General features: G+C 56.4%; 9 protein-coding genes across 9 annotated transcripts; 6 read left to right on the top strand and 3 right to left on the bottom strand.

Moving 5' to 3' along the window:
* Positions 1 to 1150: 1150 nt before the first annotated feature.
* On the top strand, positions 1151 to 2374 carry PG997_010354 (uncharacterized protein; the record flags this gene model as incomplete). Its single annotated transcript, XM_066814669.1, has 2 exons — positions 1151 to 1363; positions 1424 to 2374. 2 exons carry the CDS (start codon positions 1151 to 1153, stop codon positions 2372 to 2374), a joined length of 1164 nt encoding a protein of 387 aa, XP_066666631.1.
* A 1128-nt stretch (positions 2375 to 3502) lies between these two features.
* On the top strand, positions 3503 to 5021 carry PG997_010353 (uncharacterized protein; the record flags this gene model as incomplete). Its single annotated transcript, XM_066814668.1, is given in 2 exon segments — positions 3503 to 4345; positions 4365 to 5021. 2 exon segments carry the CDS (start codon positions 3503 to 3505, stop codon positions 5019 to 5021), a joined length of 1500 nt encoding a protein of 499 aa, XP_066666630.1.
* A 416-nt stretch (positions 5022 to 5437) lies between these two features.
* Positions 5438 to 7188, bottom strand: PG997_010352 (uncharacterized protein; the record flags this gene model as incomplete). Its single annotated transcript, XM_066814667.1, has 3 exons — positions 5438 to 5821; positions 5948 to 6115; positions 6184 to 7188. 3 exons carry the CDS (start codon positions 7186 to 7188, stop codon positions 5438 to 5440), a joined length of 1557 nt encoding a protein of 518 aa, XP_066666629.1.
* Positions 7189 to 7784: 596 nt separating this feature from the next.
* On the bottom strand, positions 7785 to 8421 carry PG997_010351 (uncharacterized protein; the record flags this gene model as incomplete). The annotated part of the gene is made up of 2 exons (XM_066814666.1): positions 7785 to 8060; positions 8401 to 8421. The coding sequence occupies 2 exons, from the start codon at positions 8419 to 8421 to the stop codon at positions 7785 to 7787; spliced, it is 297 nt and encodes a 98-aa protein (XP_066666628.1).
* A 72-nt stretch (positions 8422 to 8493) lies between these two features.
* PG997_010350 (uncharacterized protein) lies at positions 8494 to 11019 on the bottom strand (the record flags this gene model as incomplete). The annotated part of the gene is made up of 1 exon (XM_066814665.1): positions 8494 to 11019. One exon carries the CDS (start codon positions 11017 to 11019, stop codon positions 8494 to 8496), a length of 2526 nt encoding a protein of 841 aa, XP_066666627.1.
* Positions 11020 to 14204: 3185 nt separating this feature from the next.
* Positions 14205 to 14450, top strand: PG997_010349 (heterokaryon incompatibility protein-domain-containing protein; the record flags this gene model as incomplete). Its single annotated transcript, XM_066814664.1, is given in 2 exon segments — positions 14205 to 14329; positions 14342 to 14450. 2 exon segments carry the CDS (start codon positions 14205 to 14207, stop codon positions 14448 to 14450), a joined length of 234 nt encoding a protein of 77 aa, XP_066666626.1.
* A 60-nt stretch (positions 14451 to 14510) lies between these two features.
* On the top strand, positions 14511 to 16156 carry PG997_010348 (heterokaryon incompatibility protein; the record flags this gene model as incomplete). The annotated part of the gene is made up of 2 exons (XM_066814663.1): positions 14511 to 15728; positions 15782 to 16156. 2 exons carry the CDS (start codon positions 14511 to 14513, stop codon positions 16154 to 16156), a joined length of 1593 nt encoding a protein of 530 aa, XP_066666625.1.
* Positions 16157 to 17184: 1028 nt separating this feature from the next.
* On the top strand, positions 17185 to 18802 carry PG997_010347 (Acid phosphatase; the record flags this gene model as incomplete). Its single annotated transcript, XM_066814662.1, has 3 exons — positions 17185 to 17371; positions 17451 to 17559; positions 17665 to 18802. The coding sequence occupies 3 exons, from the start codon at positions 17185 to 17187 to the stop codon at positions 18800 to 18802; spliced, it is 1434 nt and encodes a 477-aa protein (XP_066666624.1).
* Positions 18803 to 19865: 1063 nt separating this feature from the next.
* On the top strand, positions 19866 to 21613 carry PG997_010346 (Carboxypeptidase s1; the record flags this gene model as incomplete). The annotated part of the gene is made up of 6 exons (XM_066814661.1): positions 19866 to 20140; positions 20215 to 20291; positions 20365 to 20398; positions 20442 to 21133; positions 21205 to 21471; positions 21549 to 21613. The coding sequence occupies 6 exons, from the start codon at positions 19866 to 19868 to the stop codon at positions 21611 to 21613; spliced, it is 1410 nt and encodes a 469-aa protein (XP_066666623.1).
* Between the last annotated feature and the right edge of the window lie 73 nt (positions 21614 to 21686).

Here is a 21686-nt window from a genome sequence, read left to right as displayed (position 1 = left end):
ATGCCCAACGCCAACTTGACTGGAGGAATTTATCCGCGGCAGGATTCAAGCCTTGCTGTCGCCGCACAAGCAGCAAGGCAAATGCCAAATACTCTCCATCCCTTTCGTGCACTTTACTTGAAACACGAGCGATCGGCAGTTCTGGGCCACTGCAATCAATTTTAGGATAGACCACGGTTCCAAGTTTGCCCAATTGCTTGTCCAAGGCCCCTTGTCAGCTTGTCCCCGTACGGTCCTTACTAGGCTAATCGGTCATAGCTAATCACAGCTGCCAATCTAATTGAGCATATCGTGTGAAGATCCGCGCCCACCTTCATGTTCATGCATTAATTGCGGAAAGCATAGCATCCACTGTACTGCCAGGAACCCAGCCTCCGTTCCATTCCTACCTTCCTACCCCGGACCAGCAGACATGCAGAGCCACCAATCGCACCTGACGGAAGAATGAGCCCATATATCGATTGACTCTCGGTAGAGGGACCAACCTGGGAAGCAGACCCAGTCGGTCGTCCCTCTTTGGGAAGAGGAGGATGCCATCTCGGTTATAATGGCTGCATCCTCCCCGCCGAATAAATGAATAAATGCCAGGAGATCTGCTGCTGCTGCTGCTTGCTTGCTGCTTGCTGCTCAAGCTTTGCCCGTCGCGTCGTCACGTCACTGCATTGTCCCGAACACCTGGTCTGGTCTGTTGCACACACAGAGGTTGTGGTTCTATGATCCCAGCAGTCATCTTCTAGGCCAAACAGCTTTGTTCCTTGCAGCCTGCCAAAATTGAGAGTTCTGTTGTGGAACCATCCTCGTCCGCCCCCTTGAGGAAACATTGATCGAGAACTGCAACAAGCATCTGGCGTGAGGTGTGCAGTTCTGTCAAGTTCGATCCTCCCAGATTCCACAAAACCCCAAGCGCAAAGACCGCTTCCTGTCTCGTGAAGAGGACGGAAACACACGGTATCTTCAATCGCAGCAAGGCGGTCGAAGAAGCACGAAGTCACGTCACTGGCCTCTACTTGGTGTGCTCTAGTGTGTATCACGTCTGTGGAATATATAAACGCCTTAGCTGTCGTTTTCACTTTTTTGGCTATCCTGGTGCCAACTGCCGAAAAAACATCTTATTACTCGACCCCTAGAAAGCCACCTACCTCTCAAAACCATGCCGTCGCCATCAGTCGTCGGCGCAAGCCGCATTCTAGGCTATGCTGCTATGCTCGCCCAAGCCAGCTTGGGGGCTGCTGGTCCTCTTCCTGGGGCCGTAGGAGAGCGTGAGGTCGCCTGCGACGCGAACAACAGTCTACTCAAGGAGTTCCGAGTCACATCCCATACCGCCGAAGCCTCCTCCTTCTGCAGTAAATACGTCCATGCCGAGGTAAGCCACCCACACCGTCACTTCACTGCCATGTATCCATCAACTAACTTAAGCTCCCAGCCTACTGCAATGGCTGCTGCTGCCGGCACGGTTTCTATCGCGGCCCACCCCATGAAATTCTACAGCATGGAGGCGTACCAGGCCGACGCTGCCCCGCTTACGTACGGTTCACCGCCCACCGCCAGCCCGGTTCCCGGCAGTCCTGGATGCTTCGGGCACTCCGGCGATACCCCCTGTGCCGTGTCTCAGCAAAAGCGTTCCATGCCCACAGCGCCACCCATGTTGCGTGACTTGCCTCTCGTGCAAGAGTCCTCTTCCTCAGCAGCCGCCCCCGCCCTCCCGAGCTTCGTCGACTCCGCCTACCCGCCAACGAGCGTGAGCAACGCCTGTTCGTGTCTCCTGTCTAGCTCCAGCCCTAGCTCAACCCAGCCCGCAGTAGCTGCTGCTGCTGCTACGTCGACTGGTGCCTCGGCGGCATGCACCACCGTGACGGGCTCTTACCCCGCGACCACGGTCCCCGCCTTCTGCAACCCGGCCCTGCACACAAACGCCCCGAGCCTGGCGAACCCCAACAACATGCCCGTGGCCACGATGACCGTCGGCGCCGTCAGCAACAAGGTGGACTGCTGCTCCTCGTGCGCGGGCATCTTCAACTGCGTCGCGTGGCAGTTCGTGCCCGCCTACACGGGCGAGCCGTCGGAGAAGCTGCCCGGCGGTTTCGACCCCTGGGGCCGCGGTGACTGCCAGGTGGTCTACCACACGGGCGCGCCCGACGAGGCTAAGAACGTCACCACGAACGACGCCCTCGCGGTCTGCCCGAACGGGAAGGTGCACGAGATGCTGAGCGGGAGCAACAACCCGCCGGTCGCGGATGGGGCGAGCACGGAGCAGTGGAACAATGTCTACTTCAACGGGTGGAATCAGGGATCGTGTGGGATGCCTCTGAACGCGGGGCAGAGCGGGGATTCGCCGGGCATGGGAGACAAATCGAATCTTTGCCCGGGTAGTTAGGGGTGGCAGGCAGTGTTGTAAGCTGGGGTTGTAAGATTGACTGCATGACGATAGCTACGTCGTTTTGAGATTAATGAAAGGGAATGCCTTGAAATATCTACATAATCGATTCATGCCGGTGCCATCTTATGGGTTCCATGTAGTAACCGAATGACCGTGGTTCGAAAGATGAGTTCTTGGACTAGCTTGCCTTGACCACAGTGTAAGGTTAGATGAACACGATGGCCAGATAGTGGCATAATTATGTACGGATTGGCCACAGCCCAATGCTTATACCATGGACTCCCGAGAGTTCGACGTGTTACACGACCAATACTATACCGTTAATGCTGTTTAATCTGGCCAACCAAGCTGGGGCAACAGGGAGTGTTCAAGTCTGTTGAATAACGAACGGATGGTCTGACTTTCCCGCAACGGCTCAACGTCGAGGTAGTCGGTTGTACTCGAAAGATTATACAACGTAGACATTTTACCAACAGTCGGACTGCTGAACAGCTGCATTAAATAACTATACACATAATCTATTCGAGCGAAGGATCTTGTCGTTATTCAATATGCACGGTCACGTAATACTGGGTAACAACCAGTGACTGAACCTATGGAATACACGATCTGTTTCTTGTCTTCCCAGAGTCACAACTAGCGAAGCCGAATAGCTGGTCAGTGTTTATTCGATTGTTCCCACTGGATGTATTGGAATAATCGGGGTGATCCAGTCCAGTCGCCAATGGGACATGTACTTGTTATCCGGCCAACCCTCGTATTTCTTCCATTTGGGCATATGAATCAGAACACCAAGGAGTGTCTAAATCTATAGGTACGTGCTTACTTCAGTACGTAATGCAGTGGACTTCAATAGATATTCGATTGATTATACACATGAGAGATGCCTAATGTCCCAGGGCAGGACCTACGCTAGGTAGGCACGAGTTCCATTGAACCGGCTTGATTGTTCCTTCCCGTATTAATCGACGCTCCCTTGCTCATCTGATTATTCCATTGGGAAGCCGCGACTTATCTTGCGCCCTTGACGCGTGCTCCACCTTCTCATTTCCTTGGGTCTTCAGCAAAATCAACATCATGAATATCTCGGATCTTCTTAATCCAATCACGGCACCATCGTCAACGATGTCGGCAGCAGATTTGGGCGGCATGCTGGACCGCTTGCCAGACGAACTCCTCTGGGACATTGCCGATCTCAATCGCGTCAAGGACCTCGGCAGACTCACCCGGACCTCCAAGAGGATGCACCAGAGACTCAACCCGTACCTGTACAAGACCGGGATGGAGCGTGACGGCCGCCCCTTGCAATACGCATGCAGAAAGTATGGCCGCGACGACATCATCTCGCGCGTCTTGCTTTACCACAAGCCACAACAGCACGCTGGCATACTGGCGCACCGCTTCCGGTACGGTTACAACTGCCAGGCACAGAACACGACCCCTCTTGCGCTGGCTATCCGCCACTACAACCTGCCGGTCGTTCGCATGCTGGTCGAGCAGGGGGCTGACGGACATCAGCCTAGCATCTTGGCAGACGTGCTGGCGCGTCCCATTTCTGATCTCGACGATGGAGTACAGATACGATTCGAGTTGGTAGAGCTGCTCGTAAAGGCAGGCGCCAATGTGAATAAGGTCACGGGAAGCTACACGCCGCTCCTGCTTGCCGTAGAACACCGGTGCGAATCCCGCCTTATCGACTTGCTCCTGAAGTCTGGAGCCGACCTTAAGGGCCCTTGTTCGCCCCTTAATATGTTTCTCGAGACTCGCGAGAACTTGGACGATGATCGCTACAAGTCAGCCGAACTCCTCGTCAAAGCTGCTGCGAATCTCGATACGGCTCAAATCCACTACAGTATGCTTCTATGCCTCAGACCGCACGAGGATGAGCGTTGGATCAAGCTCATCGAGAAGCTCCTGGAAGCGCCTGGCGCCGACCCTCGATGCACGCACAACGGAGAATCCTACATGGTATATTTCCTTCGGAAAGCACCTCAACTGGCTTCCCAGCTTCGACTTCAATGCCAAATACGCCTCCACACCCGAAAAGTCGGTTAAATATGACCGTGTGCGGCAAGTCACCATACGCATTCTGGAGCTCCTATTCGCCAAGACCGGCGCAACAGTGAACGACCCCGGCCCCCACGGACGCAAACCGACCCCCTTGATGATCGCGGCGGGCCTTCCGTGTGAGTTTGATGATCTGTTTTACGATGTACTCAATATGGGAGCCAATGGACGCGTCAGAGTCGATGGAGCAACGGCCTTCCACTACATGTTCGAGCACCCCGGCCACGCCCTGAAGGAGCGACTTGCGCCGCTCGTAGCCATCAACTGCCCCATCAACGCCAAGGACTGCGATGGCAACACGTTGCTGCACAAGGCAGCACTGAGAGGGATGGTGCCAGAAAGCTGGCTGCCGGAGCTTACGAAGTACAAATTCGACTTCATTGCAAAGAACCGCGCCGGCCAGACCTTCATCGACATCCTTTGTTATAAGCCGGCTACGTCGTTCGACCCCGCGTGGTACGACAGTCGATTAGCCGACTCCTTACGACAGCAGATTGATGAGCTGAAAACGGCCACGTCGAATAACCAGAAGCGTGCCAGAGATAGGGGCAAGGGATCCTCGAATAACAGGAAATAGGACAATAGGGTTATGACATGGAATTGCAAGTGGACACGGAATTGCCAGTGGAATAAACATGGAATTGGAAGTGGAATAAACGAGTGTCTCTCATTACGCAATTAAGTATGCTACCTAAGAAGAGTAAATGAATTGGAATGAACGAATGAAGAATTCACCTGTGCATTAATTGATTACGCCATTGGTACATATACTAATCCCAGCGTCGACCAGTTGTGACATCACGATGTGTAGGTAATAATCATGTCTCCAAGAAGATCATCACCGGGCAGGCGATTTTCGTATGCCACCCACTCATGGCATCAAGCTTCATGATTGTTACATTGATAGACATGTTTGTTTGATTCGTATACGCCTCCGCTTCCCTACCGGCCCCTCGTCCCTCTCCCTCTCTCCCCCTCTCACACTTTCTACCTTTACATCAAATCCCCCACCTCGCCACAAGGCCCCGAATGCGCATGCGCATGCCCATGCGCATGCCCGTGCCCATGTCCCGCCGTCAGCCCTCGCGCATTGTTGAGCGCCCGATGCCGGTCCGCGGACCACCGGCGCTGCGGCAGCTTGACCTCGGGCAGGCCCGCCCAGCTCATGGCGTACTTGGCGACCGAGTTGGCGATGGCCCTGGTGTTGGTCAGGAAGGCGCCGTGGTCCAGGTTGGCGACGGTGTCGCCCGCTTGGTGGTAGTTGGCGTCGAGCGGGGCGCCGGCCTCGCCGCCGAAGAGGGCGGCTTCTTCCGCGGTTTTCAGGACTTCGGCGCCGGTGAAGAGGCCGCCGGAGGGGATGCCGTTTTCGATGAAGCCCTGTTGGGTTCGGTATGTTAGCGATACTTGGTCGTGTTCAGGATGGAGGAGACCCGGAGAGATCCTCCATGGAAAAAACAAAACAAAAAAACGAGACCCGAGGGGCGAGGGGGGGTGGGGGCTTACAGCATAGTCGGACCGCCCGCTGAAGACGGACGGCACTGAGGGCAGCTCGTTGGCCTTGAAGAAGTCCTCGAAGTCGCGCTCGATCACGTCCGACCCCGCGGGGCCGGAGAAGTTGAAGGCGCTGCCGTCGCCGTCGTAGATGCCGTAGACGTAGTTGGGGCTGGCGATCTGCAGCAGGCGTCAATGTCAGCGGCATTATAAATGAGTGTGGTTTTCCTTTCTTGCTTTCCACTTACCATGTCAAAGTTGAGATACGCCCGAATCTTGGCAATCTCCGCCTCGCCCGTCTGGTTGAGCTGCTTGACGTAGTAATACGACCCCAACTTGCCAAACTCCTCGGCGCCCCAAAACGCGAAGCGCACGGCGTTCTTGACCCGGAACCCCGTGAGCGCCAGGGCCACGGCCCAGATCCCCACGGACCCGGACCCGTCGTCGTTGATGCCGGGCCCCTCGTACACCGAGTCCGAGTGCCCGCCCAGCACGAGCACGTTGTCCTTGTCGCCCTGCTTGGTCTCGGCGACGACGTTGTAGTTGGTCCGGTTCTCGACGACGGACTCGATGGACAGGTCCAGCACGAGCGGGAGCGCGGCCAGGATCGCCTCGCCCTCTTCTTGCGAGATCCCCACGATCGGCGCGTTCGACTCGCTGGGCGAGCCCAGCGTCCCCGCCACCGACCCGGGGACGTTGTTGTACACGATGGCCGCCGCGGCGCCGGAGGATTTGGCGAGGGACGCCTTCTTGGAGAAGTCGCAGGAGCCGCGCAGGACGAGGGCGATATTGCCCGCCAACTCCTCCGCCGGGAAGTCGGCCGCCTCGCAGCCCAGATTGGCGACGGCGACCACAGGCCGCGAGAGGGTCTGCCCGCCCGTGCCGGGCGTATAAGTCAGGGTCTTGGGCGTGTACGTCTTCTTGTCGTCCCCGGTACCCGACGAGAGGGTGGCGGACCCGGCCGAGAAGAGCTCGACAAAGGGCTGCTTGACCACGTCAAAATACCCCGTCGCGCTGAGCGTATCGTACAGCCAGTCGACCGTGGCGTTGTGCCCGCCGCCGCCAAAGGCGCGGTTGCCGCCGTGCGCGTCGGCGATGTCCTGCAGGGTCTGGCTGCCGGCCAGCAGGTCCTCGAGGCGGATGAGGTCCTGCAGGGCCTCCGAGATCACGTACGGCTTGCACTTTTTGTCGCCCGCTGCGGCTGCTACGACCGCGGTGGTGGCGGCGGCGAGGAGGGCGGCTGTGGTCTTCATTGTCGTAATGGGGATAAAACCCAGGCCAGACCAAAAAGGAGTTGGGACGTGGTTTGAGGAGAAGGGGCACAAGAAAGCAAGCAAGTCGGGAGGGAGGGAGAAGCAAGCCTCGCTTAAGGGACAGAAGAGAAGAAGAAGAAGCCGCTCAGAACATGTTCGCAATTCGCGGCGGGCGGCAGCAATGTATTTCTACCATCCGCCAAGCCGGTCGCGTGCTGTGAGCGTTTGCTTGGGAGTTCATATCTCCAAGAAATGCGATTGGACAATTGGGGGAGCAAGCAACTTGTACGACTCGACGTGTATCGCTTGGCTGCATAAACATAATATGATGGCTGGACGGAGGGCAGGACCTAAGTAACCTGAAAGCTCGCATTAGTCCGGTATCCGATAAAGAGTCCAACGGCTGGGGACAGGCAATCTCTATCTACATGATCCTATCTACATATCCAGTTGCTTGGCGACCCGAAGCCACCTCCATGGAACCGGGATAGGCGAGAGGGGTAATCCTCTTCTGGGGGTTCCCCTCCTGGAGTCCTTCCAGAACGCCCGCGAGCGATAACAAACTTTCGAACCGTATACGGAAGGAGCGCCGTCTCCTATCCGCTTGGCTCTCGAGCAGAACCGGCGGTGCCGCCAAGATGGCCCTTCGGCACCTGGCTTGGCAGCTTAGCCCGAAGAGGAAGGCCGAGAAAGGGCTCGCCATATTCGTCCTGGACACGACGGCCAACGAGGCCGAGCAGAGATGCTGTTCTGTAATCAAATGAAGAACTCCCATCCAGACGGTCAGTAGGTCTCGGGGATGATGCAATTTCGGGTGATTGTGTATCTAGCATATAAGGGATGCGTATAATGTACCGGCTATGAACAATACGCTATCTAATAATAGTAAGTAATGCAATTCGTTCCCTTCTTATTCTAGTAGTCGCCATGACCTCCCAATGCAAGTAGGTAGTAGTCCTTGTCCCCTCTGAAATCGAAGCAGGACTCTAATATGATGCAGGAAAGTCCCATCCAACCCTTTCGCCTATTGCCAGGCTTATGCGTATAGTGCTTGAAATCATCGTCCCCGCGCCGAACCCGGGGAATTACAAGTGGTAGAAGTAAGTAGTCAGCAGTGACAGGTGAACGAAATCGAAGGCCTCAAAGGATCCTTCATTTCGCCTAGTAGCGCCAAAAGCCCAGACCCAAGTGTCATAACTCCATCCAACTAACGCCGGGATCGTCATCATCCATTGCAGGATACTCCCTGATAGTTTTACCATCATCTTGCTCCGAAGAAGAGCTGGTGCCGTCGCCATCTACCAGTCAGCTCCAGAGACCAGCCCCAGGGTCGACGGGGTCAAATATCCCGTTCCATGAGCTGCTCTCGCGGCGACTGCGGGAGAAGATGTTTTCCTTGGGCGTCGACTCTTCGTGGGACGATTCGGCTCTACGGAGAAACGGATCATCACTGTCCGTTGCAGTCTCACTAGGCGAACGAACGATATCCGGGCCAAGGGCGCTGTCGTCACTGCGGCTATCTATATCGGCATCCGATGTGTAAGGATCGCTAGTCTCCATCTCCGTGGAGTGACTAGGACCACGGCTCGAGAATACCGTCGAGGATTCATCCAGGGTCGTCGTCGTCGGGTCGGGGCTATCCTCCACCTCGAACGCTTTGAGCGCCGACAGGGTGTCGCCGGGTCCAAGCGCGGTGCCGTCTCGAGGCACTTGAGGGTTGACCTTGACGGGCGACGGGGGCTGAGCAAAGTCAAAGGCGTTCGGTTCGTTTGTCGAGGATAGATGGGGCGTCGTAAGCGGTCCGGTCTGGAAGGCCTGGTTCTTGGAAAAACGCTTCAGCTTAAGCTTCGATTTCCCGTGCGGTTTCCGTAAGGCCATCTCAAGTTGCTCTTCCACGTCTGTATCATCATCTGTGACTTTATATGGGTCTTCCAGGCGGCGAGGCAGGACGATTGGTTGCTGTGCGCAGCTGCCGCTCGACCGCCGGTGACGCTGCCTCAGCTTATCCTTGGCTGTCACGGTTTCTATGGCGGGCAGGTTTATATGGAAGGTTTCGCTGCCCCTAAATGGGTTAACGAGACTGCCTGTGGCCATTCGTCGCAAGTCAACTTGGCTTTTGCTAAAAACAACCCGCGCTCGCAAAGCATGCACAGCTCTATCGAGGGCCAGCTCCACCGCGCACCGGTCACGTATGCGCGCCAGCTTGGGCCAGGTTGCACGTTCACCCAAGAGACATGATCGATGCATGAAACTTATCGTCGGGTTCTTCAGGATCCTGGGCAGATCCAGAAGCCCCATCGCAGGAAGGATGTTGATATCACCCGAGTACTTCTGGCTCAAAATGGAGCGCAATTTGCTCACCAGGGTCGGGAAGATGCCGATTTCTGCCAAAATGTGCATGCGATGAAGAGCCTCTCCCTTTGCCAATTGTGTCATGGTGGACAACCAATCTCCTTCATCGTCGTAATGCACATAGTCTTGAGAGCCCGATATAGGGTACGGCGCGTCTTCTTTGGCGAGAAAAGGGACGACGTGGGGGTTGACCTGGGAGACGATAAAGTGGTTGACGTTGAACATCTCGGCAAGCCTAGTCATGGGTAGATCGTTGTCGACTGAACCATCGATCCACATCTGAGGCGTGGGATTCCACGGGCTGTGTTCTCCTGTAAGGGGGTTCTTGACCAGTAACGGCGCGGCGCTGAATACTAATGGTACGGAGCACGAGGCAGCAACCGCAGACCATATCATGACGTTGGGCGCCGTGACATAGTTGAGGAGCCGGGGAAGCTCGTAGATGGACGCAGGCGACACGCAGATGTTGCAGATTCTCCTCGTCCGGTTGTAGGCCTCTTGGAAGGTCATATCGCCCAGCAGATTCTGCATCACTCGGGTCAGGTGCTTGATGTCAGACCAGTTGCCTTGTGTCAGCAGCCGGCGGACATGATCCATGAGGCCATCCTCATTGCCTTCCTCTTCGAAAACGGCGAGATCCCCATAAGGAAACTCTTCGAGCAGCTGGGGTATCTCGTCATCTGTCCTTGTGCACACTACAGCGCACACGATGGAGCCGGCCGAGGCACCGGAGATGATGCGTGGGATCAGTTTTACCTCAAATAGCGACTTGAGAACACCGATATGGCTCATGCCAAACGTCCCGCCACCGCTCAGCAGGAGGGCGCTTCGCCCAAAGCTTTGGCGCGCGAACAGAACAGCGTCGAGCAGGTCTTTGGTTTCCAGATCTCCAGGTAAAGGGTGGGCACTGCGCTCTACCACGGCCGCAATGGTCTGCAATGTGGAGTCAACATAGCGCTCGATGAGCTTCTTGGTGCCATAATACGAGTGCCTGTACAGATCGATGTTCCCCATACCTCCTAGGTCTCTCGATAAAGCGGTCCGAATGAGGTGCAGCATGCCGCGTAGGTCACAGTTGATGCGTGCCGTATCCAGATCCCGCAACCGCGACTCGATCAAATCCGGTTGGTAGTCGCCGCTGGACGTGTCGGCTTTCCACTCCTCGTTGCCTTCCAGTATATCCAGCTCTTGCGCCGCGGCCTCCCATTGGCTATAGGTGTCGGCATTCTGCAACCTTACCATGAGTATCTGTTTCCGCTCGTCCAGCTTCCGCTGAGCTTCACGCTCAGCTTCGGAAATGTCATCTCTGTACGGCAACGCAAGGCTGCTCAAGCTCCTCAGGGCCTTGTATAGAGACTCAGTCGCCGAAACCGCCGTGGTCTGTGGGCATATTGTGTTGGACGCAGCGTCACCTTTCGACTGGTTCTTGCGGGACGAGGGCGAGCTTAGTCGAAGGCTCGGAAGGAGTAAGTCAGTCATGACGAGCAAGACGAAGACGGGATCTGGATTGGGCGTGATCGGGGTGGTCGAGGCACTGGACGGGCTAGCATCCTAAGCCCTTCTGCTCCGGGGGTCTCCAGACTCGGCAAGGTCGGGGGACCAAAAGTCCGAGGCGGTGAAGTCGTTGTAGTTACACTCTCTGCTCTCGTAGAGTATTGGCCGTATTGACGCGGTGCACGGCTGTGAATGTAGGGACCGAGAAGTTGAGAATTCGTGGGAGAATAGAGTGTCGCGAGGAGGTATCGGTGTGTACTGACTTCGCATGTGATGCGACACGCCAGTAGTGAATTCGAGGGATCGTACGCCAGAAAGGGTCGACGGCAAGGCGGGTTCGTAGGGTATATGGAAGCCGAAAAAGAAAAGAACACACGACAAGAGAAATATAGTAGATTAGTTTGGTTGGAACGACGCGGTAGACGAGGCACTTGCTTGCCCGGGCAGAAGGAGCAGCAGACAGTCAGTCAATAGCGACGACGACGAAGACGAGGAGTGTTTGAATGGGGATAGGGCGGGAGGGATTATTGATCTGACAAAGACTTATTAAAGTGACTGGGCCCTGCAGGCCTAGACGTCAGAGTGGAAGCGCAGCGTTACATTAAGAGACAATAGGCACTACAGGGCGGTGGGGAGCAGTAACAGGGCACTGGGGCCGGTAACTGGGGGCAGCTAGCCCAAGGAATTTAGCGAGACTAGCGACCATTACTGCCACTGATCTGACGAATCGAGATCGCAGGTTCGAGTGCAATTGGATGGCACCTAAGCCGAGCTGAGATCAGCGGCCGGCATGTCGAGGGGTCCCCATCCAGAACCCATTCACCCTGCTGACCCCCAGCATTTGGGCCCGCGCCCAGCAGCCAATGCAGCTAGCCACAGGGTCATCTGGCCCCCCAATCAAAGGCCCTGTCCACCCCCAGTTCGGGTGGCCGCTGTGTGTTACCTCCTTTTGCTCAACAACCACCATCACCAACAGGTAACTGCTGACCGCAAAATCAGGGCATAGGCCGTTACGCGACACTAAACAAGCAAGTATGGTCCTAGCTGCCAGTCTTGCGTACTGCTAAAGCAAGGCCAGATAGCTGCATACGTGTCCAAGAAGGTCTGCAAAAAGACACAGATGCAGGTCCAGACACTTGGACAGCCCATGCAGCAAACGAACGCACGGGATGCATGTAGTGCAACATTGCCATGGGCCAATTCGCGGATGCAAAAAGAATACGATCAGCCCAACTTGTCCGACTCGTGACCCAGCACACCGTCTCCGGCGAACGGGCAGATCCAATGGCTGCCGACCACGGGGTCACACCAGAAAGGCTTGTGCAGTGCGGGGTGATGTGTGAGACACGAAAGCTCGACATAGCTGTCGGGCTTCGGGTGCCTCTGCTATCACCCGATACCAAGGCAGTCATGACTTGTTAAGGCTGCGCTGCCTTGGAACGACCTGTCGATCCATTGCTCTTCTTGCTTCAAGAGCAAAAAAGAACAACTCTAAATAGGCAACTAGATCGAATGCCGTGCGTGAACCAACAAGGTCAGGCTGTCAGGAGAGAATGGCGGGAACTAGGCAGCGCCAGCTTCATCTAATCCACGCCCTCAAGGAAAAAGCTTAAAATTCGCCGTCGCCTCCTCCCCAGCCCTGCCTACCTGTCGGAGCCATTGCCGATCGAGGGTGCGTATGCCAAACACGTAGTTGCGTACGAAATGCATCAAATGCGATCCGGTTTGCTTTTCGGGCACTCTTCAACAATCAAATGTGCTCATCATGTCTTGATCTTGCAGTTCTTGAAATGGAGGGGCTGTAATGCAACCACATGCCCTTCCGACGGTGCATATACCCATCGAGATTTTCTCGTCTTGTCCCGGAACGTGCCCAATTCCCTCTTTCCGTCTCTTCACCCCGCGGTCCGCTCCTTCGAAAACAAAAATCGCTTCCCACAAAAGGCAACTTGAAGCACCGATCAATGCATCCCCGTGGGGAGAGGTTACAGCACAGATGGTGCTCACCCCGGGTTTCTGCCCGACTGGGTTACGCTCCTTCGTCCCCAGCTGTGTCATCGGAGACTCAGCTCCGCTCTTCCATGAATCATGTGAAACTCTTTCTGCAATCAGCAAGACGACGACGAGACCAGCAAGCTGGATTGTCGACAATCCTTTCCATTCTCCGACGTGCCATCTCGAGTCAGGATGCCCAAGTATTGGTAGCAGTATTTGCATCTCCGCATTTTTTCGTTTGAATTTCTCCTGCCGCGGACCGCATACTGCTCGAACGTACGTTTACTACTATGGTAAAAGATGACCCAAAGCTTCGTCACTCGACCACTTGCCCCCAATAGCAACTTCGGCTTGGTGATGCAAGGTGGGATGAAGCCACGTTGCTTACACGCGTTGCGGCGGAGAAAATACAGTGCCGTATTCAGGACAGCAAGAGTCGTTGATGACTCTTGTCAAATATATGCCGGTTCCTCTCTCGTCTCTCTAGGTTCCTGATTCTGGACAGCAACTAACCTAGCACGGGCGCCAAGCGTAGCCTGTCACGAGGCGTCCCGTCTCGCTTTGGTGGCTTTACTTAACCGTGGCTCGAATTGACTCGAATGGCGCAGTGCATTAGCATGAAAAGCCGAAGTCGGTCTACGAAGATGAATGCCTTCATTGCTTTTTGAAGATTGAAGTAGCTCACCAACCTGTTAGCAAAAGGAAGTATGCATACTAATACGACATCTCACAGTCTGTGTCAGAACATGAATGCAAGATTTCATCTGCCCATCTAGGCCAGATTTGGACAAGTTTGCAGCCAGTTGGGGTTGTTGCGAATGCCAATTTCTATGAGTTCGCCAATTAATCGAACCCGGCTAAGGTTCTGCTCATATATGCTCCTATCTCGACCAAGACCCGCCTACAACAAGTACCCGGCCGGGCATGAACATTATGTAGATCTGCCATGGTCGCGGAGGGCCGGCCAAACTCCGTGATGGGGCCCGCCCATCTGAGGCAGCGCGGTCCGGATCTGGATAGCACCTCGGCCGCTTTTGTCAATCCTAGCGGAGTGGATACAAACACACATGCAGCCTGCCAAATTCTCGTCAACATTGCGGTGAAGACTTTTTGACTAGTAAGGTAAATTGTATGATGCCCAATTTCTTATCTCACTAGAGGGGACCATCCCTAAGATGGACGCCCTCACAGACGACGAATTCCGCGTCATAATCCTCCTGCCCGGCGCAGAGGACGAACCTCTCCGCTGTGAACTCCTCACTCGCTCCCTCGCCGACCACCCGCCCTACGAGGCGCTCTCGTACGTATGAAGCATTAAGCCGGCGCACCTCGAGCTCGACGGGCAGCGGGTGGCCATCACCGAGGGCCTGGAGGACATCCTGTTCCGGCTGCGGTACGCAACGGCCCCGCGGACGCTCTAGATCGACCGGCTGTGCATCAACCAGTCCGACACCGCCGAGAAGAGCGCCCAGGTCAGCCGGATGCGTGCCATCTACTCGAGCTGCACCCGGGCGCTCTTGTGGATGGGCGAGCTCGAGGAGGAGACGCAGTTCGCGGATGCGGGGGCCGGGGTCGCCGTGCTCGAGTACATAGCGGCTTTCGACCCGGGGACTGACTCGGACTCGGAGACCGGCTCCGACTCGGATACCGACTCACACTCGGACACCGCCTCCGAAGCGGAGACCAGCGCTGGCTCAGAGACTAATAACGACTCTGAGCCAGAAACCAGTCCCAAAGAGGCTGTTGCCGTTCCTGTTCCTGAGTGCGCAAAGTCGGAAGAAGCTTTCAGGGCCGCCATGACGGCCCTGGGTCTGATTGGGCCCAGAAAGGGCCCCTGGTGGCACCGCGTATGGATGGTCCAGGAGGCCATGCTACCCCCCGATGCCGTCTTCCTCTGGGGCCCGTTCTCGATCTCGTGGGATACCATGGACGCCGCGACTCGGGCCTGGGTCCAGACGTCCGACTACGAAGAGCACCTCACTCCGTCGCAGTGCGAGATGCTGCACGACCCCGGACACCTGGGTTCTCTGATGGCAACTGTGATCTGGATGAACTGCTATAACCACGAGACCGGCGAACCGCCCCTGCCGACCGCCATCAAGTGGCGCACGCGCTCCGCGACGATGCCGGTGGATACGGTCTACGCCTTGACGGGGTTGAACAGCGGCGGCGTCCTGCCCCGGAGTGAGAAGTGCGACTATTCGTTGGACATGAGACAGGTCTACATCAATTACACCCTGGACCTGATCCACCGCGACGGCGACGGCGGCGACCTGCAGCCTCTGGTCATCGATCCTCGCCGGGAAAAGCCCGACGACGAAGCAGACGATGAGGGGCTTCCCCGGTGGGCAGTGGACATGCGGTCATTCCCCAAGTACGACACCGTCCCCTGGCGCCAGCACCACTTCTATTCCCGCTTCGAAGCGAACAAGGGCCTGCCCCGCGACCACCCCCCGCAATACGACGGCGCCGCCCTACGGCTCAGCGGCGTCGCCATCGACACCGTCGCCGAGGTCGGCGAGGGCCATTACGTCAAGGTGGACGGCACGAACGAGTACCCGCCCATCCGGCCCATCCTGCGGGCGTGGTGGACGCTGTACTGCAAGTCCCTCGTCGCGAACCTCGACGTGCCCGACGACGTGCTCTACTGCGGCCTCGAGCCCGGCAACTGCGACGCCTACGACCGGTTCTGCCGGCTGGTCCTGGGGGACATCCTCGGCGACGACGACGACCAGACGCCGCGCGAGGGGAGGTTTCGTTGTTGGACCGCCAGGACGTCGCGCGCCACCTCCGGACGGGCGAGCCGATCGAGCACCTGCGCGTGTCGGTCGGGCGGGCTATTAAGAACCGCCGCTTCTTCGTCACCGTCGGCGGGCTGCTGGGGCTCGGACACCTCGAGACGGAGCCGGGGGACGAGGTTTGGGTGTTTAGTCACGGGCGGGTGCCGTTTACGCTGCGCCCGCGGCGGGGAGGAGGAGGAGGGAGCAATACTGATGGCGGCGGTGGCGGTGGTGGTGATGATGATTATGACTTTGTGGGGGCTTGTCACGTTCAGGGGATCATGTTTGGGGATGAGGGGATTCGGGAGGCGGCGGAGTTGGGACAGCGGATAGCTCGTCTCTACTGAGCAAGTAGGTAAGTAGATAGGTATGGCACATATCGTAGGTCTCGCAAGGGCAACAACCCACGAAACAGAGAGTCGGGGTCATGAGCCCATTGGTGTAAACTTTTGGATCGTCGACTGCTTATCTATATTTGCAACAACCCACACTCTGCTTGAACAAAATAGTAAAGTAAGTCTAACACGCTACTGTAACGGTACTCAAAAGTGTCGACAATACCACATTATGCCTGAACCCGTTAGTGATCGAACCCGATGGAGTATCCCACGTTCCACGAGCTCCTTCAGCATGGTGCGGGTTCTGCTGTTGCCCCGTTGCGTCTAGACCGAATAATCGGGGTTGAAACGAGGCTGTATGCCTTCAAAGCTTCACATTCCATCACCAATCATGCCCCATACCGCCTAGTACAATACATATATAGGAACGCGGTGCAGTTTACCAAACGCATTCACTTCGGAACTGGCCGGTTTGATGTTCCCAACGGCGCTCCCCAATAATTGCCAAGGAGGTTGTCGTAATGATTTTGGGCTTACGTGAGATCTGGGATGCGGTACTCACTGTCGGTACGGACCGATGACCTAGCAGAACAGGCCATCATGGACGGATGGGGAAATTGCCTAGAAAATGATACGAAAATAGTAGCATGTTTAATTGATGGATGGGGGAGCGTGACGCACCATGAAACGCGTCTTCGTTGTGGCACACGTTCGGGAATTTTCTTGTCAGGGCCTGTTTTGCCGCGGATCCTTGGCCGGGACTGACGTAAGTCATCAACTGGAGGAGGGTCGGTGGTCGGTCTCGCTCACTCATTGGAAGGGAATGCGAATGCGCAAATGCACGCAAGGCCTACTGTAAAGCTGCGCTGCACTGCTTCTCTAGCGCCTTCCAGAAGCCCAATCAACCAGCCGAACTTCGAAACCGCAGCACAAAGATCAACACAACTCAATTCCTAGTTTCCATCCCAGCCTGGTTGTTTTGATTTTACTTTCTTTGTGCCCGGTTGTCCCGTACAACATGTCGGCGGATCGTCACCATGTTTCTAAAGCCCACTCTGAGCTTTACTATTCCGTCCATTCATGATGGCCACAAGCTCGACTGTCGAGTCTTCCACGCGCCTAGCCTCTTGACCCCTCCTTCTGCCCATGCTCAATCTGAAGAATCACCAGAGGACAAGGAGCAGCACACAAATGCCCCGCCATGGGGCCGACACATTGCAATTGGTAGTCAAGCCTCAACAGCCGCCTCGAGCTTTTTATTACCATCAATGGCTATCATCTGGGTATGCTAACGCGGATTCAGTTGCTCATCCCTACGCGCCACTGGGCGGCTCCTACGATGACCCCATCGTCGATGTCATCGGCAGTATCCTAGCTCAGGCGGGGTTCGTGGTGGCCACCTTTAACTTCAGGTCAGTCGCATCACTTCTCAATCAGAGTTGCGAAGTGACATGGTGCTGTATATCATCATCCATGGACGAAAATGATTGAAAACCATACTGACACTCATTGAAAAGAGGTGCCTCGAAATCAGGTGGCAAAACATCCTGGACCTCCAAGCCTGAACAGGGCGATTACATGTCCGTAGTGGGGTTTTTGGCCTATTACGCCCATTATCTTGACATCTCTTCGCGCGCTGCCGCCGAGGGGCACACGTCGCTCTCCCCAGTATTGCTGCAATGCGGTTATTCTTACGGGGCTATCGTAACTACCAAGATACCTCCTCTGGACTCTATCTTGGCCTCATTTCATAGCCCGGCTGTGCACACCTCCGCCGCCGATATCCGCCTGCGGGCCCAGCATCTGGCGGAACAGCAGAATAGGCTCGCCTCGATGCCGATATCGCCCCGGAAGTCGCTAGGGATGCGCGTCGGAGGCGACGAGGACACCAGCCCTCGCAAAAGCCACGAAGTGCGGAGGTCACGCTCCTTCGAGCGCGAAGAGAAGATCCGCAAGGGCGTCAAGGACATCCTCGGCCGGTCCAAGCTCGTGAGGCGGCGGCGACGCGGGGACCAACCCAAACCCGACAACGCAGATGCCGCGCACGACGAACATCACGAAGTCGACTGCATGCCGGTAGCCACGGACTTTCCCAAGTTCCGCGCTGCTTATTTGGCCGTGTCGCCCCCTATTGGCCTCATGACCAACCTGGCCACCATGAGTTTACCGAACCCTTTTGGCAGCTGGTCTCGCAAGCGGAGCCGGCTTGCACCAGGCTCCTCCGAGGGCCAGGAGACGGCGACAGAGCCGCAAAATGAGAGCGAGGCGGCCGAGCAGAAGCTGGTGCGGAACCCGACCCTGGCCGTGTATGGCGACCAAGACGGGATGGCGCAGGTACACAAGTTCCGAGAGTGGGCGGCGAAGCTGAAGGGGCATCCCGGCTCCCAGTTCCTTGACGTGGAGATTAGCGGAGCGGGGCATTTCTGGTGGGAGGAAGGCGTCATCTACCAACTACGCAGCGCCATCGAGACGTATGCGGCGTCGCTGATCAAGGACGAGGCGGTTCGATTCCAGACGTCGGCCTTGCCGGAGACATCGATATCACAGGAGAAGTCAACCCAGCTGGACAAGGTGGATCCGCCAGGTTCGCCGGCTGTACCAGAGACGTCGACTCAGACGTCGATTCAGCTGGAGAAGTTTGCTCTGCCGAATTAGGGTAGGACAGGGCTGCCGCCGTTTTGCCTGCGGTGTCGTGCCGTACGTAAAGGATTGGGCGCAATTGTAAGAGATATGTTCGGATTGCGCAAGACTTCGTGAGTAATGCCAGGCGTGCTGTACTTTATAAGCTTTGGGTGTTGGTGATGTAGCATCTCTTTGAAACTATTTGATTTACTATCCAATTCGTGCACGACCTTCCATCCAGCCGTTACCAGCTACCGGCCCCGAACATGAACCTCGATGTGAAGCTGAGAAACCTGTCTCAGAACTGCATAGGTACTTCACATAAGTCTCCGTCCCACTCAAGCTTTCTGTCAGACTTTTGCCAAGGACAGTTCCCAGCACACATACGTTCAGAGAGGGTCTGGTGCGCGCTCCTCCACGGCAGACCGCTCCCTCTGGCTTAGCCATTGGATGCGCGGGGATGCGGCATGGGCGGGCTTGCTACCCGCCGATCATCAGATCACGATACGACTCTGTCCTAAATGACCTTCCTGATTGGGACAGCTTGCATGCAATGTGCTGGCCGAACCCGGGAGACTCGCGCGTTTCCCATAGCGCGTGAAGTGAGCGATAGCAGTTTGTTGGAATTGCCTATCGCTCTGTCTGATTGGAGTAGTTGTTTATTTGTTCCTGGCCAGCGCCGTGGATGTACAGGGCCTGCCTGCTCGCTTCCATGCTTGCTTCTTTCCATTGCTGCATCCTGGGCGGGGTTTTAGATAGCTGCACCGGCAGGTGGGTTTAGCACATAAGCAGTTGCCTCATACGGGTTGGTTTCTTGTCATTATGAGACAATGTTTTGGCCTTATATCTACTCCTCGCAATCCTCACGAGCTTAGATCCTGCCGCATTTCTTCCTTCGCCCTTTCTCCTTTCTCAAGATTTTGTTGGTCGGGTCGTGACTTGTTCTCTTCGTTGTCATAAGCCAGCCCAGCGCACTCTTTGGCCCGCCCCGTGAGCAAGCAATTGGTGAGATCTTGCCGTTACACGGAGAACCTCCCGCGGGCAAACGAGGTCTTTCTTGGTCACCAATTTTAGTGTCGGACATTATCTCCCAACAATGCGTTGGTCTCGAGGCATAGCGACTGCCCTGCTCGCGGCAGTCGCCCAGACGGCCGTCGCGGCGCCCGCTGCTGCTACCGGTCCGTCTTCGTCGCATCTGAACAAGCGGTACGTCGAGGAGCGGGATGGCATCGCATACAACGTGTTCGAGCACTACGAGACGGCCTCCAAGATGTCCTTTGTGAAGAACTCGGGTGTGTGCGAGACCACCCCGGGCGTCAATCAGTACTCGGGCTACCTCGGGGTGGGCAAGAACATGTCCATGTGGTTCTGGTGAGTGAGAGAGGCCCCAGTCCCAGCAAGCGAAGTATGTTAAAGCGGGATAATAACACTGACTCCGAGTGAAGGTTCTTTGAGGCGCGCGACAAGCCGGCCGAGGCGCCTCTTGTTACGTGGTTCAATGGCGGTCCCGGATGCAGTTCAAGTAAGTCCACTTCAGTTGCAATCCCACATTTGGAGGTGATGATGGTGGATTTTGCTTACCAGGGTCATCACAGTGATTGGTCTCTTCCAGGAACACGGCCCATGCCAGTTCTACAACAACGAGACGGAGCCCAGCCTGAACCCCCTGGAGCTGGAACAACTACGCCAACATGCTCTACGTGGACCAGCCCATTGGCACCGGCTTCTCGTACGGCGACGACCCCGTCAACTCGACGGTGACGGCGGCGCCCTACGCCTGGAACCTGCTGCAGGCCTTCTACGCCAGCTTCCCCGAGTATGCGTGCCGCGACTTCGGCATCTTCACCGAGAGCTACGGCGGCCACTACGGCCCCGAGTTCGCGCACTACATCCAGGCCCAGAACGCGGCCATCGACGCGGGCACCGTCGCGGGCGAGAAGCTCGCCCTGAAGGCCGTCGGCATCAACAACGGCTGGTTCGACTCGACCATCCAGGAGCGCGCCGGCATCGAGTTCGCCGTCGGCAACAGCTACCGGCCCCTGATCAACGAGAGCACGGCGGCCGCGCTGTACGACATCTTCGACAAGCGCTGCAAGCCCGCGCTCGACAAGTGCGTCGCGACGGGCGGGGACGCCGAGTGCGCCGACGCGGACAGTATCTGTATTAACGAGGTCGATGGGCCCATTTCCGCGGCGACGGATTTCGATACGTATGATATCCGCCAGCCGTCCAAGGACCCGTTCCCGCCGAACACATACGTCGATTACTTGAGGAGGCCGGATGTCATGCAGAAGATTGGGGCCAAGGCCCGGTACGAGTCTTGTCCGAATGCGCCGGGGGTGGGATTCAGTCGGACTGGAGACGGTGAGCATTATTTATCCCACGTTTTCTGATCGAATCCTTATAATCGAGTGTACTGACATTGGAAACACCAGATGCCCGCTCGTTCCTCGACACCCTATCTGAGGTGGTGCGGACGGGGATCCAGGTGCTCCTCTGGGCGGGCGACGCCGACTACATCTGCAACTGGATGGGCAACCTGCACGTGGCCGACGCGGTCAAGTATGCCAATAGTACCCAGTTCGGCGAGGCCGGCATGGAGGACTACAAGGTCGCCGGCGTTGCCAAGGGCCAGTTCAAGACGGCCGGGAATCTGAGCTTCATGCGTGTGTACGAGGCTGGGCACGAGGTGCCTTATTACCGTACGTTACATTCTCTTGTTTTCTTATTTCTCTCATTGATATGCGACGGGAAACTGACGTGGTATTCTTTGTTCCAGAACCCGAAGCCTCACTTCAGGTCTTCATGCAGGTTATGCAGGGAGAGGTGCCCTCATCGACATAGAGGACTGACAGTGACCGAAAACCGAATGGGTGGATGGAGGGCACAAAAAGACTCAAAATGGTTTGGTTACAGA

Source organism: Apiospora hydei, assembly GCF_038363865.1.
Source record: "Apiospora hydei strain CBS 114990 chromosome Unknown utg000007l_segment0_segment0, whole genome shotgun sequence".
NCBI classification, from domain to species: domain Eukaryota; kingdom Fungi; phylum Ascomycota; class Sordariomycetes; order Amphisphaeriales; family Apiosporaceae; genus Apiospora; species Apiospora hydei.
This window is presented reverse-complemented; position numbering and strand designations above follow the sequence as displayed.